Raw genomic sequence first — 18,656 nt, 5'->3', positions numbered from 1 at the left:
GCAGAATATCGAAGGAGAGTAGGAAAAGAAGAGGCAGGTTCAGTGCACTAAGGAGTGGGGGCTAGTTATAACAAATGAGGCTTACAAATAACAGCAATAAAGCGCATAAACTAGAGAAGAGGGGACATGGGGACGATAGGAAGCAATAGATAGTGGCTAAATGCACAAGCAAATGACACTTCAAGTTCTCACATGAAATTATGGTACTAATCCCCTAAAAGAATTAAAATCTTTTAAAAGGCCTCAAAGACATTAATCAAGGAGTGAAGTCTCAGAATAGGCAGAAGAGTGTGCAGCACATTGAGCTGCTCCTTTGATTGTAAAAAAGCAACAATGAAAACAATTTATAATAAACTGTATAGTTTTTAATAAAGAATGAGAATACATTAAAAAAAAAAAGGCTTACACATTAACCTGGGTGAGTAAGTACTTTAAGTAACTTGTGGTATAGTAACAGTACTTACAGCACAATATTGTACATATTATAGTAAAACATATTTTACTAAGCACACATGGTAGTCTCTAAGAGCTTTTTCTATTTTGATAATCTCATTAGCTATTTACATTACAATAAAATCTTTGCATTCACCCTCCATTTCTGTAACAAGTACTTGAGACAAATCAACTTAAAAAGCAGAAAGGTTTATTTTGGCTCTCGGTTTTAGAAGTTTCAGTCTGTGATCCATTACCACTGGGCCTGTGGCAGACAGAATATTTTGTGGTGGAAATATGAGACCAAGGAAGCTGCTTGCTTCTTGGTGGTGTGAAACAAAGACAGGACACACCCTGAAGGGAAGACTCCACATTCCAGTTTTTCCCTGCTTCCCAGGAGCACCACAGGATGAAGAACAAGCAAACCTTCAATACACAGGCCTTTGAGGACACTTACCCAAACCATAACAGCCAGTTTTTTAAAATATAGCATACAAAATTCTGTCAATTATATCAACTCCAAATTGTATCAAATTATGGATGATGTGAGTTATAAGCAGAAATAAAACAAAAACATTTATCTGATTCAAATGATCAATTAAAATGCTCAAAGATTAATGTTTTGGTTTTCCTTTTAACTTTTCAGCATGACCATCAGGACAAATTTAGAATCTGTGACTTGCTTTGATCTTATATTATTGTATTTACTACAATTTTAAATCCAGTGTTGCTTTCTTTGGCATTTAGGCCTGCACTTTGGTGATGCCTTTCAAAGGCATGCCAGAGCCGAACAGAAAAGTGCTATACTTCTGGACAAAACCTGATGATAGTTTCTAAGACTGACCTGATGGAAAAAGCTGTCACAAACCAAAGACTGAAGCATTTTGCAGTTTCCTCTGCTTTGAGGGTATGGTTAAGTGCATTGAGTCAGGTTGAGGCCCATCTTGGTCTATGAATGTGGCTTTTGCCAAGAATCATTACCCACAGTGCTGGTGGCAGATGTGTTTATGCTATAAACCAGCAAGGGTCCCCTTGCCCTTTGGGAACACCAGTGACAGAGTTCCCTTCCCATCTCCATGTCCACATAACTTAGCCCACTATGGGGGCTGCAAGGAGAACCTGTAAGAGTCCAGGAATGGGGACACTTCTTTGTGTGCTATTTGTACCTCCAAGTAATCCTATAATACCACTGCCTGGAACTGCCCAAGGCATCAAGGACACCCTGAAAACCTGCCCCTGTTCTAATGGCTCTCCTGGAAAATGAGCTTTTACCATGTGTCTAAACTTCTCCTTCAAAGTGAATCAACTCAGAAAACAGGGAGGAGATCAATTGGGAGTTTTAAAAAAAAAATGGGCTTCTAGAGTCAAGTGTGGTGGTGCATGCCTTTGATCCTAGCATTCAGGAGGCAGAGGCAGGTGGATCTCTGTGAGTTTGGGACCAGCCTGGCCTGCTTAGCTGGTTCTGGGCCAGTCAGAGCTACATGAGCTTCTCTCTCTCTCTCTCTCTCTCTCTCTCTCTCTCTCTCTCTCTCTCTTTCTCTCTCTCTCTCTCTTCTTTCTTATAAAAGTCAATATTTAATTGGCAGGAAGCCCAGCAGCACCCATTGTGCTGGAGGAGCTGAAAGTTCTACATCTTCATCCAAAGGAAGCCAGGAGCAGACTTGAACTTTTCTCAATACACACACAACACACCCCACACACAGAGACAGACAGGGGGGAGATAGAAAGGAGAAAGAGAGAGAGAGAGAGAGAGAGAGAGAGAGAGAGAGAGAGAGAGAGAGAGATTCTTGTTAAGAACAATACAAAATTACCCACCAATCCAGGACTGATCCCTGTATTTATAATACAGCCATTGCTCTGAGAACCACAACAGAAGAGAGAAATTTCTGGGCAGTGAGGCCAAGTTTCTCAGTGCTAGAGTTTACAAAAGGATCATAGCTGCTCAAACCTCTAAGCACCACTTACTTGGCTTATACCCTCCTACTTAGAAAATGATGTTATAGAGCCACAAAGGAGACAAGAAGTGTACAAATCTTCCTAGGAAGCTTGAAATGGAAAAGTCTGACCACCAGGACCAGTCAGACAAACCTGGGATGTACAGTTAGCTCTAACCTTTACTCTTTCTAAAAGTCTGTGCTATGGAATAAGAGAAGGAAGACAGGAAAGAGAACACCTGAGAGATGATTTTATATTGAAAACACTAAAGCACATAAAAAGGCAATAGGTGAGCTAGACTGAAAAGAATTATATAAAGTGATCTGGAAATAAAGAAACTTGAATATAGACAATATGAAATTGTTTGCTTTCCCGGTATAAAACTGCTAGTGTAATTATTTAGGAAAACGTGTTTATTCTTGAAGGATAGCAAGCCAAATTCTAGAAATTAGGACTGAAGTGTTTGCTATGGCTTGAATGTGTTCTCCAGATATTTATGTATCCTTAAATCCATATGTTGGCATTTGGAGATGGGGCATTGAGTGTAGTTGGTGTTAAACTAGGCTACATGGGTGTGGTCTCCTGGATGCTAGTGGCTTTATAAGAAAAGGAAGAGGATTCTTGTCATATGCAGCTGTCACATTAAGGCCCAGTGAGAAGGTCTTCACTAGATGCTAACCAGATGTTAGTGCCAAGGTCTTAGGTGTTCTCACCTCAGGATCCTGAGCTAAATAAAGTTGCATTTTTTAGGGGTTACCTAATCATAAATGTTCTTTTAGTAACAAGAAATAGATTAAGATATAGGCCATGATGTTTGCAACTTTTCATATGATTTAGTGAAGAAGTTCTTATGCAGGCAGGCGCGCACACACACACACACAGACAGAGACAGAGACACACAGAGAGATTAACAGTGACTAATGTAAGTGGCAGGTATGTATATAGCCCTTGTTCCATTCTTTCAACTCCTCTGTAGAGCTGGAGAACTTGAATAAAAAAAAGTTGGAGGAATTCTATATAGTTAAAATTTATATATAAAGATGGATTTTATATAGTTTTTAAGTTAACTATATTGGTTACTTGTGCACAGTTTTGTTTGTTTTGCTTTTGGTGCTGGGATTGAGCCTACATGTACAACCCAAGTGCTTACATCCTTAGCTGCAATTATTCATTAATAAAACAAAACAAAACGAAACAAGACAAAGCATTAGGTGTCAATAAGGAAGATTTCAGCTGAGAAATTTATAACCAGCTATGGGCCAGTTCACTTGAGGAGTTCACTGTAGGTTCACATGTCTGTTCTAACGAGAGGCTTCATGCCTGTGTGTTCCACGTGCTCTGTGCTTTCTCGAAGTGTGCTCTTTTCTGTCCTTCCTGCTGGGTTGTTTTTTCCCAGAACAGACGTTTTCTCTGCCATTCTTCTTTACCTCTGAGGCTCTCATCCACTGCTTCAAAGTACGATTGTGAGGGCTGATGCAGATTCTTCTACGTTTAACATGAAGGCTGCCAAGAAAACGGAAAAAACGAGTCTTTACAGAAATTACAAATATAAGCCAGGTGTGGTGATATACAACTTTAATCCCAGCATTGGGAAGGCAAAGGCAGGGGGATCTCTAGATACAGGCTACACTGGTCTACAGTGACTTCCAGGACAGCCTGGGCTACATAGAGAAATCCTGCCTGTGACAAGAAAAACAAAAGAATTACAAATACATAAAAGAACTAGTGACTTGTGAGTAGCCCCCACCTTTTGGACATTGCATTTGTAGTGACTTCAAATTGAACACCAAGAGGATAAATTCTTATTTTATAGACATTGTTTCCATTGTCTTCAGATGTCTGCGGAAAGTATTAAACTGAGAACCAGGGAAGGGGAAGTTGGATGAAGAGGAAGAGAGTGGGAAAGAGAAGGGGGGGAAAGAGAAACAAAGGAAGAAAAGAAAACCAGTAACAGACCCAGGTAAAGTCATTCCCTTCCATGTTTAAACTTCATTGAACAAAACCAGTTCACCCTCACTGTGCATCCTGGACATCCTTGTCTGGACCGCTCAGCTGCTACAGACCCTCTTTTTTCCCTGTGAGTCTGCACTCGGGTTATGCCTCTGCTGGTCCTTAATTCCCCATGCCTTTTGTTCTAGTAATTGATTTATTTCTCCCACTGAAGTGGCATTACATCTTGATGGAGCAATAATCTAGATATAATTTTTGAAAAGCCTTTATGCATAGTGGGAACTAACTTATTACAGATATGAAGTCAAATTTGGCCAATAGAAAAATCTACTAAAATATTTTGGTGTCCAATAAAACTTAATATAACATAGTTCTAAATTACAATTCAGAATTTGTTCCAATTTTTCTGTGGTAGCATTCACAATTTGGGATAACTAGAAAACTCTCACTATAAAAAAAAAAATTGAGGTGATTTTTAACTCTCCATTAGGTGCCAGGCAGATCTGATGAAGTGTGGCAAATCTTGCTGTACCTACATGTATAATGTAGCTCTGTCCTGATAAATTGAAAGCCTTGAGCTCGATATTCACAAGAAGATGAAGGAAGAGGCAGGGAATAGGCTACCATTTCTCCTATGAGAAATCATTATGAGATAATGTGTGGACTCAGCAGGGGAGGAGAATGTGGAAGGATGTGGGTGGGCCTTAGCATCCAGTCTGTGGTAGAAGACAGCATATTCTCCAAGCACTGTACGTGGAGACAGCTGCGGAACCAGTGCTGATTCTCAGCAGCCAGTTGCTTTGTTCTTGTGGGAGAAAATCTGGCTGTAGCAGTGCTGAGCTGGAAAAAAAAAATTGCAGCTCCTTCCTACATGCCCAAAGGAGAGAAACGCGCACACACAAAGAAGCCACAGGCAGCAGTAACTATGTGGGAGTTAAAGGAACAGGCAACTATGTGGAAGCCTGTCTTCTGAACAGCCTGGTGAGGCTTCTGTTTTCTGTGATTGCCACTCTTATGATGGTGCTTAGAATCCTCAGGTGTAGAACAGGCTGAACCGTTCAACAGCTGCATTCTGTTGCCCTTTTGTTTGTGATTAAAAGATGGGGCAACACTGAGAAAAGAGGTAGCTTCCCCCACACTCCTGCAGACACTGCCAGTTTCATAATCCCTAACAGGCACCAGCGAACCTCACTGAATTTCTAGATCAGAAACCAGAGAGACCCTCTGATTCTTACCCAGGTAGGGTACTCAAAAAATAGTCCCACGGGCAGGGCATGGTGGCACATGCCTTTAATCCCAGCATTTAGGAAGCAAAGGCAGGAGGATCTCTGTGAGTTCAAGGCTAGTGTGGTCCAGGACAGCCAGGGCTATGTAGAGTGACCTTGACCCTGCTCTCCTGCTGTGTGAGTTCATTCTCTAAAGTTTATTCAACCCCCCACCCCACCCTCCCCACCCCCTCTTTCCCCAGAGCAGCATTTCAAATTTATTTCTGAGAAGTTCTAACCTCCTGAATGACTTCATTGAGGAAAACAACAACAACAACAACAACAACCACCAAATTTTTCTATCCAAGAGAGAATCTCTGTGAGGTGCAGGAAAACCTTCAACCCCAGCCAAGGATGACAGCTTCCTATTGTATTTCTGGAAGCTTCTTAATGAAGTCACTATAGAGGGGTATAAACAAGCAAACTGCTGTCTCAGAGATCAGTAAGCACAAGGATCATTCAGAGGGTCAGAAACAAAGGATTTATTTCCAGCCGGAAAATGGAAGGGAAGAATCTAGTAAGCTCATGGATGTTTGATTTCTATTAATTAATTAATATTAATGGTAGTTTATATGATGCTTATGAGTTACATTTGTAATACAAGCAATGTTTTTGTATCTTAAACACTGGTCTCAAATCGTAGAGCTTTTATATACTGTCATAGTAAAATACAACCTTTGGAGGTGCAGATATGTTCTGGAGTGAAATGATCTTAAAATAATAGTTCTTATATTTGGTATTAGAAACCATAGCTGACAGGGTCTGTATCACAAATCACAGCTGCCTCGTACTTTTCAACTTTCTTACCAGCACAGATCAATTTACAGATTTGCACTTTAATAAATTAAATATGTTTCCAAACACTGATTGGCTCCATAGTTTCTCTTTAATTAAAAGCTGGTACTTTTAAAAACTAAAGGCTAACCCTTTAATCCTGTTTCCTTATCAAAGTGAGGATGAGGTTTGACTCGGAAATGTTCCTCACAGGCTGAGGTCTTTTAAATGATTGCATGCTGACAGTGGTCCTGTCTAGGGATGCTCTGGGACATTTGGGAGGACTTCACCCTGACAGTGGTCCTGTCTGAGGATGCTCTGGGACATTGGGAGGTGCAGTATAAGTGTTCAACTTCCACCTGACTTGGAAAATCATAGTCCAGAAACTGGTTCTGGCCACACTCTTTGCTTCCTGGTCTATGATGGTATGAAGAGCCTCTGCCACATGCAGCCTCCCACCATGTCTTGACTACTACCATGGACTGACTCGGACACTTAGAAATGATTAGCGGAATAAGCCTTTCCTCCATCACGCTGTTTCTGTTAGGTGTTTTGGTCAGAGAAGTACGAAAGTAACATGAAGGGCTTACCCCATTTTTGTTCTATGCCTTCTAGATCTCTGACATTCATTAACCAGCCTCTCCCCCAAATCGAAAGCCTATGGTATTCTCTGGTAATCCCAACAAGCTGTCTGTTAAATACCCATGGGTACTTTTTCTACTTGTCTAACTCTGCCTGAGACTTCCTTGTCAATGTTCGTAGGCCTCCTTTGGGTTGCAATGACAGATACGCATGTCACTGATGTGGGAGGACTTAAGGTCAATATAGACCTCTGACTGCTTTGGGAATCTTATAAAACCCACGGAGCAGACCTTCTCCCAGGGAACAGGGTTACATAACATAAAAATGTCCAGGAGTTGATGCCCCCCAATCTGAAGGTTGTCTAGAATAGCTTATGAACTTTAGCTCTGTCATTTTAAGAACCCTTTGTCTTAAGTAAGGATTTCTTGACTTCTATAATGAGCGGGTGTCTCTGAAAAGATGCAGAAAAATCCTCAATTCATTATCTCATTCTTCTAATAATAAAATTGCAATAACCAGGGATTTGACAACTCTAAGCACTCTATTTCCCCTTTCTCTTGAAAACAAGTGTGTGTGTGTGTAGAAGTGATTTAAATTGCCAGATTATAGAAGCTTATTCTATGGGCCAAGAGATTGCAAGAGGATAAAAATCTCTTAGAGCCCGCAGAAGACCAGAGACCACTGCATCTCTGCTGTAGCCTCACTTCATGGTTTCTTGTCAAATTGGTTACTAGAACAAAGGTTCCTGGGTGTCTGATTGCTCTTTTTCAGTAAAGTTACCAATAATTTCTGGTGGCTAAGGACATGTCACCTCAAAACAGCATTGTTGGGTGGCTGGAGGGTGAGTGTAGGACTTGGGGCATTCCTGCACACAGAGATTGTAGCCTGGTGCTCAGCGGACAGAAGAGTTACTCTTCCTGTGTTCATTTGAATGATGGGTAGGTTGTGTTTCTGACAAAGCATTTTAGACCATTACTTGTTAGCTAAGGGGATAATCCACATTCGGTTTCCCATGTCCTTGCTGAGGGGCACTCACATGACAGCAGCCAGGTCACAGTCCCCGTCAGCTTTCTGGATGCTGCAGGAACTCACTCTCTCCAGAAGTCTTCTGGAAACATGATGAGACACTTCAGTGCAGCAGCTGGAGGCCATGGGAAGTATGGCTACAAGAAAGGGGAGAGCTTGCATTACCGTCCGCAGAGTACCAGCCTGTCCTCATCTTCCAGGTTCCGGGGAAACAGATGGTAAATGTACTCAGACAAGTACTTCTCAGGCTTTTGTGAGAGTAGACAAGGACAGGATGTGTCTCCACCTTCTAGAATGTAAGCTGCATTTTGAGAGAGAAAAATGAGAATCTGGGCAAAATGACAAGAGAGGTGAGAGACAGAAAAGGCTGCACCAGTGATGTTGACAGGGCTGCATACAGAGGATGGAAAGGCTGGGGCCAGTGGTGTCCAGTGCAGTTCATTTTGAAAAAGAGAGGCCTCATGGACCTTGGATGGAGGCTTGATGTTTTCTGTTAGAAGGACGTGGCTTGCCCAGCACATATGAGCTCCCTGATTTGGTCTCCAGCACCATCAAAACAAGAAGTGTGGTGGCCCACACCCATAATCCCAGCATTTGGAAACCAGGTCAGCCTGGGCTACATAGTGGGATTCTGTTTAAAACACCAAAACAAATTTTAAAAATTCTGAGACCATGCTGGGAGCCATGGCTGAGGCCATTTTCCTTGTGGAAAATTTCTAGCTTACATAAACAATCCTGAGAGAACATTTGTGGTCATAACAGTAAGAATATTTGTGGATAGAGAGGACACTGTGACCATTGGTTCCAGGAGCTGAAGATTGCCACTTGACCTTTGAAGAGCCCCCGGCCTTTCCCCCCCCCTCCCTTGAAGCCTCCTCTTGCTTATGCTTAAATTACCACTCCTGGATAAAGTTTTTCAGAACTTGATCAGTCTAATTGTCTTGCTCTCATTCTTCGTGTTTCTTGTCCCTCCCACTCTCTCTCCCCTGCCCTAGGTCCCTGCTGATTAACCCTGCAGGTCTGGGCAAGACTGAAGCACATGACACAGTTTGGGGTGCCTATTCCAAGCCGAGTAGCTATGCAAGGTCAGTGTTGGCAAATGTGATTCAGGAAATGCTGAACCAGCATCACTAAATCCTCAAATGGCCATCTAAGGAGACTGAGCTTTTGAGAAAAGGAGATCACGATTTGATAAAGATTGAGAAAATCTGTCTTGTAGCCAAATGAAGACATATTAATTGGTGGGAGGTGACTTACGCTGTCAATAAATAAGCTCATACTGTCAAGATAGGAGCCATTTGACACAGCACAAATATGAAAATGCATCCTTCAAATTAAAACCACTGTAAATTTATTACCTACCACACACACATTATCCATCTCACCAACTGGATATCACTATAAAACAGTGTTAGAAATCGCAATGGACAGGGGTGCAGGTGGCAGCCCCAAAACGAGACAGACGTGAGCTTCAACAGTTAGCTGGAACATGCAGACCTCTCTACAGTAGACTATCAAAGCAGTAGATGTGGCTGCCTTTGGGAGAAGGGAAGATCTGAATGTCCATGTCTAACCCACATGAAGGTACCAAGCCTACCTGAAGCTTTGGGGGAGAAAAGCAACTTCCTATGCAATGTAAAATGTGTGACTAATTTCTAAGCATTGAAACCTTGTTACCACTAATACACTTCTTACTCAATGCCCATTCAATCATTAAATGAAAAATTCCTTTTTACCAATTAAACCATAAATTTAGTCAATGGGAGATGCAAAAATAAGTGAAATTATATACCCCTATACTCAGGAGTCTGTAGTAAAAGCAATTTGGAACTAAAGTCGTAGGATACAATCCCACTGTCCCAGGTAATTAATTATGTTTCTGGGGGACGGCTCCCTCCTTCCCTCATGATGGTTCTAGGGGTCAAACAAGAAAGCATCTGCAATACGAGATTTAACAGCACACACCTAAACAACCTTTCAGCTAAGAAAGAAATTAAAATGGAACTAGAAAATATCTCGAGATAAAATAGTACAACAAACCTTGTAGAATATCACCAAACATCACTGCAAAAACAAAACAAAACAAAAAACAAACAAACAAAAAAACCCCAGCACACTTGTCTCAAGAAGCAGCTAAATTAAAAGAGAAAGACTTCAAAGAACTTACCGCAAATGCCCACCAATAAATGCTCAATAAACAGTAGGACCTCATCCGAGTGTAGTGAAGGATGTGTTTGGTACCGATAAACTCACAGATACTAAAGCCTACAATGTAGAGAAAAGCACAAGACCTTCAAGCAAGTCCATTTGCATCTTGTCTTAAGAGTGGAGAGGCCCTGGGTGGGTAGGGGAGCAGGGCAGGGGGAGGGAATAGGGAGCTTTCGGGATAGCATTTGAAATGTAAATAAAGAAAATATCTAATAAAAGAAAAAAAAAAAAAAAGAGTGGAGAGGCCCACAAGGTCTCATCTCTCCCAGACGACCTGTAGTCAGTTAATGGTTGCTGGGGGAAGGAAAGACATCTTTTCCAGTGGGGCAGCCACTAGTAAGGTACTCATTGTTCTATAAAGAACCCTGGCTAGCCATGGTGGCGCATGCCTTTAATCCCAGCACTTGGGAGGCAGAGGCAGGCAGATTTCTAAATTCGAGGCCAGCCTGGTCTACAAAGTGAGTTCCAGGACAGCCAGGGCTCCACAGAGTAACCCTGTCTCGAAAAAACAAAAACAAAAACAAAAACAAACAAACAAAAAACCCCTAAAGAAACTCACAATAGGAGGAAAGGAAAGGACATGATTGGGTGAGGATGAAGAGCAGCAGTCTCGAAAGGTGGTGGAAGTGCATGTAGTCAAATATGTGTGTCACAATGAAATAGTTACAATAAAATAAACATATGCAAAAATAGAGGGATAAGAGTTTCAATTTAATGTATTTTTTATATTCCAAGGAACATAGGTTATACAAAGTGTCCCGAAATATCTTAATTATATATCTATGTAAGTCCATTTACAAACAGTCTTCAAAAACGTGTAAACTATGCATTCTAGTTAATAACTGTGTTTAAACTTTAACTATACACGTGAGGGGCTGGAGAGATGGCTCAGCAGTTAAGAACACTGAGTGCTCTTCCAGAGGTCCTGAGTTCAATTCCCAGCAACCCACATGGTGGCTCACAACCATCTGTACTGGGATCTGATGCCCTCTTCTGGTATGTCTGAAGACAGCTACAGTGTACTCATCATATATGTAAAATAATTAATTAAATAAAATCTTTAACTATACACGTGATACAAAGCATTCGTTGTTCTTCTCAGATCCACTTGATCTGAGGGGGAAAATGATCATTTCCCAGAGTAGACCATCATACACCAGGATCTTGCAATTTGTCCGGAAAATATTTTTCTAGTGGCCATCATATGACAGACTTTCAATTTGAAATATCTGACCTTACGATGCCCAGTAGTCCAACGGGAGGCTGGCAGATGGTCAAGTTACTGTAACCTACTAAGTGAGTATTGGGCAGGGGACATAGCTTATTGGTAGAAAGCTTGCCTAGTATTAAAAAATGCTGGTGTACTGGGTAGTTTTGTGTCAACTTGACACAGCCGGAGTTATTACAGAGAAAGGAGCTTCAGTTGAGGAAATGCCTCCATGAGATACAACTGTAAGGCATTTTCTCAATTAGTGATCAAGGGTTCCCCCTTGTGGGTGGTGCCATCTCTGGGCTGGCAGTCTTAGGTGCTATAAGAGAGCAGACTGAGCAAGCCAGGGGAAGCAAGCCAGTAAGGAACATCCCTCCATGGCCTCTGCATCAGCTCCTGCTCCTGACCTGCTTGAGCTCCAGTCCTGACTTCCTTGGTGATGAACAGCAGTATGGAAGTGTAAGCCGAATAAACCCTTTCCTCCCCAACTTGTTTCTTGGTCATGATGTTTGTGCAGGAATAGAAACCCTGACTAAGACAGCTGGTTTCCATCCCTAGCAAAAAACCAGGTAAGTGCTCAGTGAGATGTGTCCAAAATGCTATGGAATCATAGCTGAAAGAAACCATCCACAAAAGTAGAAACCATGCATACATGGCAGAACCCAGTTTGTGTGGAATGCCCAGAGCAAGCTAAGCTATGAAATGAAAAGTAGATTCACGGTCACTAGAGGCTGGGAGGAGGAAATGGGAATGGTTGATAACAGGAACAGGATATCCTTCCGTTAATTATATCCAATGCTATAATTAGAGCAATGAAAGATTCACAAATGTGATCATATCAAAAAATCCCTGAGTCGCATTTTAAAGTGATGAGTTTTGGTGTGTAGACACTAATTGTAGTTGTTTATTAATACACTGATTTCCTAAAATCACTTGTTCTCCTAACTACTAATTCTCCCAGCCATACTCTTGCTATCCCAAATTACAATAGAGTTTGACCTTGTATCCATCAGCACACTTATCTGTCTCACTATATGTGCTATGGTTTGACTGGAGTATCCCTTACAAATTCATGTTTTGAACGGTTGGTCCCCAGACGATGGCATTATTTTGAGAGGTGATGGAGAATTTAGGAGAGGGGACCTAGTGGGAGGAAGTGGGTTACTGAGAGCATCCTGTCCTCTCTTCTTCCCGTGTGCCACAGTGGGAGTGGCCTCTGCCATGTGGTCCCACTGCAGTCATGCCTTGTCACAGGCCCTGAGTCAACAGAGCCAAGGACTACAGACTGAAACCTCAGGAACCGTTAAACAAAATGACCAAGTTTTCCTTTTAAGTTGAGTTTCTCAAGTATTGATCACAGGAACAATATATATATATATATATATATATATATATAAACAAACCTATCTGATTATACGGCTATACAGAACTCCTGGGGGGGGGGTGGCGGGGGCGGGTGAAGAGCCATGAAGGCTGCCAGCTTCAGAACGCTGTTATCAGTTCCAAGCAACTCTCCATCATGACACGTGCCCTTTAGAAGCATGGGGATGAGGAGTCACAGAAATTAAGGAATATGAGTTACTCAAGTGCTGGTACCAACTCAAGAAACAATCTTAAGTCAGACAGGCCTCAGGGACCTATATCTGGTTCATAAAACTGAGATGCACTACGCATATAAAAATGTGTTCATTTGGAGACGACTTGATCTGTGAGATTAACTAATTAAAAGGCCATAAGCTAAGCCTTTAGTACATGTTGGCAATTATGACCAGTGATGTCTTGTTATGGTCCAAAATACAAAAGGCCAGAAATAACTGAAGAGGCACATAGGAAGTTGGGTGGTGAAAAATGAATGGTTTAGAGTGGATGAGGGCAGTGTCAAGATTCTATTGGATGACACTGCCCCCTAGAGGTTCTCATATGCAAAGTCCTGCCAGCATTTCCCGAAAGGAAAAAAAAAAAAAAAAAAAGCCACTCCATTGCTTGCTTTGATTTCAGTCAGGACTCCAGACTTTGACATAAGAGAGATTTCGAGGTATCAAGTAGGCTGAAGAAGAGAATTATGTTTGAAATTTCTAGTGGAAAACGTAGAGGGAAAACGTCAAGACACAGGTATGGGCAAGGAGTTCCTGCATATTGCTCCAGCCGCTCAAGGAGTAATAGCAAGGATTGAGACATTGGATTGCATCAAATTAAAAAGCCTTTTCACAGCAAAGAAAAATAAGGGAGAGACAGGCCTCATATTCAGAACAACTCTTTGCCAGAAATTCATAGGATATCCAGAATGTATACAGAAAGGAAAGAAACCAAACACTTCAAAAACATAAATAACCCCATTAACAAATGGGCAAATGAACTCAATAGACACTTTCCAGACTAATTTATAAATAAATGGAAACAATTGTCTTCATCTTTAGCTACTGGGGAAATATAATTTAAAGGTACAATGATATTATGTCTTACAGCAGTCAGAGTGAGAATCATCAAAAACAAAGACCATAACCAAATCAAAGCCAAAAATAAAAATAAAAAATAAAGATACAAAGGAAAGGGGGCCCGATACACTGTTGTTGAGATTCCAAGTTAGTACAACCACTGTAAAAATAGGTATGCAAGTTTCTTAAAAATAAAAATCGGAACCACCACCATGTGATCCAGCTATACCATTCCTGGATATATGCCCAAAGGAACTGAAGTCAGCACACCACAGAAATATGCAACACACCCATATGTGTTGTGGAGCTATTTGCAACACCCAGGTTATGGGACCTGCCTACACCCTACCTTGTAATGAATGGAAATGTCTCCTACAGGCTCAGGGATTTGGACACTTGGTACCCAGTGGGTGGAGCTGTTTGGTGGGAGTTGTAGAAGCTTAAGGAGGCAAAGCCTTACTGTACAGGAGGCATCACTGAGAGAGGGCTTTGAGAAGAGATCTCTCCCTCTCTCTCTTTCAGTCTTTGTCTTTGTCTCTCTCTCTCTCTCTCTCTCTCTCTCTTTCTCTCTCTCTCTCTCTCTCTCTCTCTCTGTGTGTGTGTGTGTGTGTTTCCTGTATGCAGTTGAGGATACGATCTCTCAGCTTCCTGCTTTGCCTCCATGGTTTCCTTTCCATAACAGTTCCCCTCTTTCTTCTATAAGTTGCTCCTGACCACAGCAACCAAAGCTAACTAATACAGTGCACGTCAGCGGCTGAGTGGATTAGGAGGAAAATGGCATGAACATAAAAGGGCCTTGCCAGGAGGGTGAAGTGGCTGGCAGCCTGATGACCTGAGCCTGGTCATCACCGTGGCCAGAGAGAACGACCTCCTGAAAGTTGTTTCCAACCTCCACATTCGTGTCCGTGGCATGTGTGCCCCCACCCATCCTCCCATACAAAGAGATAAGTGTGATAAGATTTAAAAAGATGGTAAAGGGGATCTGCTAGAAATGTGGGTGGGAGGCGAAGAGAAAGTAAAAATGCGAATAGAGGGCTTGGATCAATGGACACACTGTTCATGCATGCGTGAAAATGTAATAAAATCCACACTTTTGTACAATTAATCCATGCTAATAAAAGAATTACATGTCAATTATTCTGCAGTTACATTGTTTTTACTTAGATGACACTGTTACTTACTTTGTAGGGAGAGCTGATGATAGATAGATCAGGGAAGGTATATCTTCCCTTAACGACTATACTGACACCACCATTGTATGAGGCCAAATGTCATGGGACAACCATTTCCAATAATAGATTACACACACAGAGATCTTTCTGATGGAGTTAGGATTCCTCTGAAGGAAAATAGATGAAAAATGTAAATCTGAGAGAAGTCTGGTGGAGTGGGCTTGTAAAGTAGTACACCTGTGTAGTCTGAAAAACACTAATGTGTGAACTAGCGAAAGGCTGTGAACTACCAACCTGCTCCAGCCGATCTGCTCTGGCTTCACCCACAGTAGATCCTGCAGGTGTTGGTTTGCATTGGGAAGGACAAAGCATATCAGATCCAGGTCAGAATGTTCTTTTAAAAGTGATCTCTGAGACCTTCCTGCTGACACGAGAAGCAAACACTTTGGTCAGTCCTGGAGAATAAGTTAACAACCAATGGACAATAAGTGACTCATTTACTAGCTAAACAGAGTATCTTGTGTGGAATAGAAATCAAATATATGGAGCACATCTAAAGCAAAAGATACTCAAGGGTTATTACACTGAAGAAGAACAGTAGGCAACTCTGGATGGAGAAGTCTGGGGTAAGTGCTAGGGAAGAGTAGCAGCAGGCTACCCCAAAGGCAGAGTACCTCGAGTAGTGAATGGTTGAAGCTTTAGGCTTATCCTACTTTGGTGCCATCATATGTAAAAAAGTGGAGAGGGATAAACACAACACACACATTCAGATAGTCACAACCAACTTGTATCAATTATAATCCATTTTCCTGTCCACTTTCCATTTCTTGTTTGGAAGCAGTGGCTTCTAGAACTTCATTATTGCAAGCAAGGCTGCAGTAAACACCAGTGAGGAGAAAGCAGCACTGACTATCTGCTGTGCACTGGAGGCCACCTTAATTAATCTTCAGAGAAACTGTGAGCAGAAGCAACTGTCCTCATTCTCACGGAGCAAATGTGTAACTAATGTGCAGAAAAATTACAAAGGACCAGGAAATTATGGCACTGGGATTTGGATCCAGACCACCCAGGACCTTAGAAAGACCTGTGGGCCGTGTTTGGCTTGCTCTTCTGCATGTTTGCCTGGGGCTGCATCAGAATTTCTATGGGCCACTAGTTCTCAGACAGTAACTGGCACCAGAATGATTTGGAATTATCTTAAGCCGGAGGCTACTGTTAAGTAGGTGAGACCTGAGCATGTGCAGCCCCAACAACTTTCCTGGGGAGGCTAACGCTATTGCTCCAGAATACACTTGGAGGACCACAGAACAAAGGTGTTGAATTGTTGGGTTGTAGGATTTGTGCATCCTTGCCTATACTTGACCGTGCAAATAACTTTGTATTGATTATGTTTACTTACGCTACTTACATGTGGACTTGATGAGAGCTATACCTTTGACATCTTCAACATTTCGTAATGTTGCCTGGAAACTTTGCTGGGATTGGGGTGTAACTCAGTGGTAAAGCACAGTCTTAGCAGGAACAATGAATACTCTGATTTATTTCTTGGCAATTTTTAAATGTGACTTAATTTATATTTCCTTATAGATAAGTTCTAAGCATTCAGATTTGTCTTGTGAATTACCAAGTACTAATTTAACAAGGCTTTAAATTAAAAAACCCAGAATTTATTTATAGGAACTTGAATTATTTTGAATACTGTCCTGGTTAGTTTTTATTGGAACTTGAACTTCAACTGAATAATAACCTTGATCAGATTGGCCTGTTGGCATGACTGTGGGACATTTTCTTGACTGCTACCTGATGTAGGAGGGCCCAGGCCACTGTGGGTGGCACAGCCCCTAGGCAGGCTGTTCTGGGGAATGTAAGAGCTAGCTGAGAAGAATCCAGTAAGTGAGCCAGTAAATAGGGATCCTATGGGTTTTGCTTCAGCTCTTGAGTTCCTGCTTTGATTTCCCTCAATGATGGACTGAAACCTGGAACTGTAAGCCATGTAAACTCTTTCCTCTCCCAGCCTGCTTTTTGTCAGAGTGATCTCTCAATAACAGAGAAAGCAAACCAGAACAGATACTGATCTTTTGTAAGTAGTTAAAAATATTTTCCCCCACAATAGCTTTGTAAGTTTTTCTTTATTGTTTGCTATTTGTCTTAGTCAGGGTTTCTATTCCTGCACAAACATCATGACCAAGAAGCACTTGGGGAGGAAAGGGTTTATTCGGCTTATACTTCCACATTGCTGTTCATCACCAAAGGAAGTCAGGACTGGAACTCAAGCAGGTCAGAAAGCAGGAGCTGATGCAGAGGCCATGGAGGGATGTTCTTTACTGGCTTGCTTCCCCTGGCTTGNTCAGCCTGCTCTCTTATAGAACCAAGACCACCAGCCCAGAGATGGTCCCACCCACAAGGGACCTTTCCCCCTTGATCACTAATTGAGAAAATGCCTTACAGTTGTATCTCATGGAGGCATTTCCTCAACTGAAGCTCCTTTCTCTGTGATAACTCCAGCTGTGTCAAGTTGACACAAAACTAGCCAGTACACTATTTGTGTATTACTTTGAAGAAACTGTCATGATCAAAAATACTTTCTTTACAGCCAGCATTTGTTATATGTCTATTATAGGTCAGTATTCTTTTTTAAAAATGTGGCTACCTGTTTTCTCAGATGTCAATAAATTAATTTTTGTCTGTAATTAATTTACAAAGAGCTAAGAAACTATTTTCCTTTTCCTAAGAGAATTTTTTTGGTAGACATAGTGAGCAAATTTGTGTCTTTACATTTAGAATACTGTAATAACATGATGCTGATGTGTGTGTTCTTTTCTTTTAGTGGGTCAGGGCCTTACTTTCTAGGCCAGGTTGGCCTAAATTTTTGAAAAACCAGCTGTGTAAACTACAAATTGTGCATCTCTTCAAATCTCTGACTCCTTTCTGCTATATCCAGTGTAACACATTTCTTTTTCTCGGGCTGGTTTCATTCCCTGTTAGAAACTTTCCTCAGCAGATATCCCATGGCTTTGGCATCTCTAACCTCTTGTAGTCTCTAAGGCAATATAGGTTCTACCTTCACAGCCTCACACAATGGCCTCTCTGGGCCTTCATGCAGGGACACCCCTTCCACATTCCTGGTCTCAGCAACTTTCCTAGTTGTGAAGGGAGATTCCATAACCCCTTTCACACAATGGCCACTTTGAACCTCCATGCAGGGATACCCCTGACACATTCCTGGCCTCAGTGGCTTTCCTTAGTCATAGATGGAAATTCTGTCCTTGATTCTAAAATCAAAACCACATGGCTGAAGCTGCCAAGTTTTGCTGTTTGCTGAGGCTGGAACATGACCCCCCTTGCTCAATTACATCTTCACAAGCTTCCTATTTTCCATGGTTTCCTTCATTGCCTAAGCCTGATTGTCCTGGAACTTGCTCTGTAGACCAGGCTGATGTGTATGCCTCTGCCTCCTGAGTGCTGGGATTAAAGGCATGTTCCAAGCTTGAACCTAAGCTTCTCTTCAATTGCTTATCACAAGATCATTATAAGCACAGCCACTACGCCTCAAATCTGGATTGAAGGCATGTGTTGATCCAGATATAAAAGACCTGTGTTATCCCACCTCAAGATTCAGATCAAAAGCCTGTGTCTTCCAGTCTTAAGATCTGGATCAAAGGCATGT

At 41.7% G+C, this 18,656-nt stretch overlaps 1 protein-coding gene across 1 annotated transcript; it reads right to left on the bottom strand.

Moving 5' to 3' along the window:
* Nucleotides 1–343: 343 nt before the first annotated feature.
* Ccl28 (C-C motif chemokine ligand 28) lies at nt 344–15,358 on the bottom strand. Its single transcript, XM_029468153.1, has 3 exons — nt 15,284–15,358; nt 7,975–8,101; nt 344–3,870 (listed from the first exon to the last, which is right to left on the bottom strand). Exons 2-3 carry the CDS (start codon nt 8,088–8,090, stop codon nt 3,669–3,671), a joined length of 318 nt encoding a protein of 105 aa, XP_029324013.1. The 5' UTR covers nt 8,091–8,101; nt 15,284–15,358; the 3' UTR covers nt 344–3,668.
* Between the last annotated feature and the right edge of the window lie 3,298 nt (nt 15,359–18,656).

The sequence above is a fragment of the Mus caroli genome, chromosome 13, assembly GCF_900094665.2.
Source record: "Mus caroli chromosome 13, CAROLI_EIJ_v1.1, whole genome shotgun sequence".
Taxonomy (NCBI): Eukaryota; Metazoa; Chordata; class Mammalia; order Rodentia; family Muridae; genus Mus; species Mus caroli.
Note: the sequence above shows the minus strand (reverse complement) of the source record. Positions and strands in the feature narration are given on the sequence as shown.

Bases quoted from the DNA above. Each gene is read 5' to 3' on its own strand.
- Ccl28 (XM_029468153.1), bottom strand. From the start codon at position 8,090: ATGGCCTCCAGCTGCTGCACTGAAGTGTCTCATCATGTTTCCAGAAGA. The intron at 3,871-7,974 runs GTGAGTGCCCCT...TTTTCTTGGCAG, and splicing joins TGTGACCTGGCTGCTGTCAT to CCTTCATGTTAAACGTAGAA.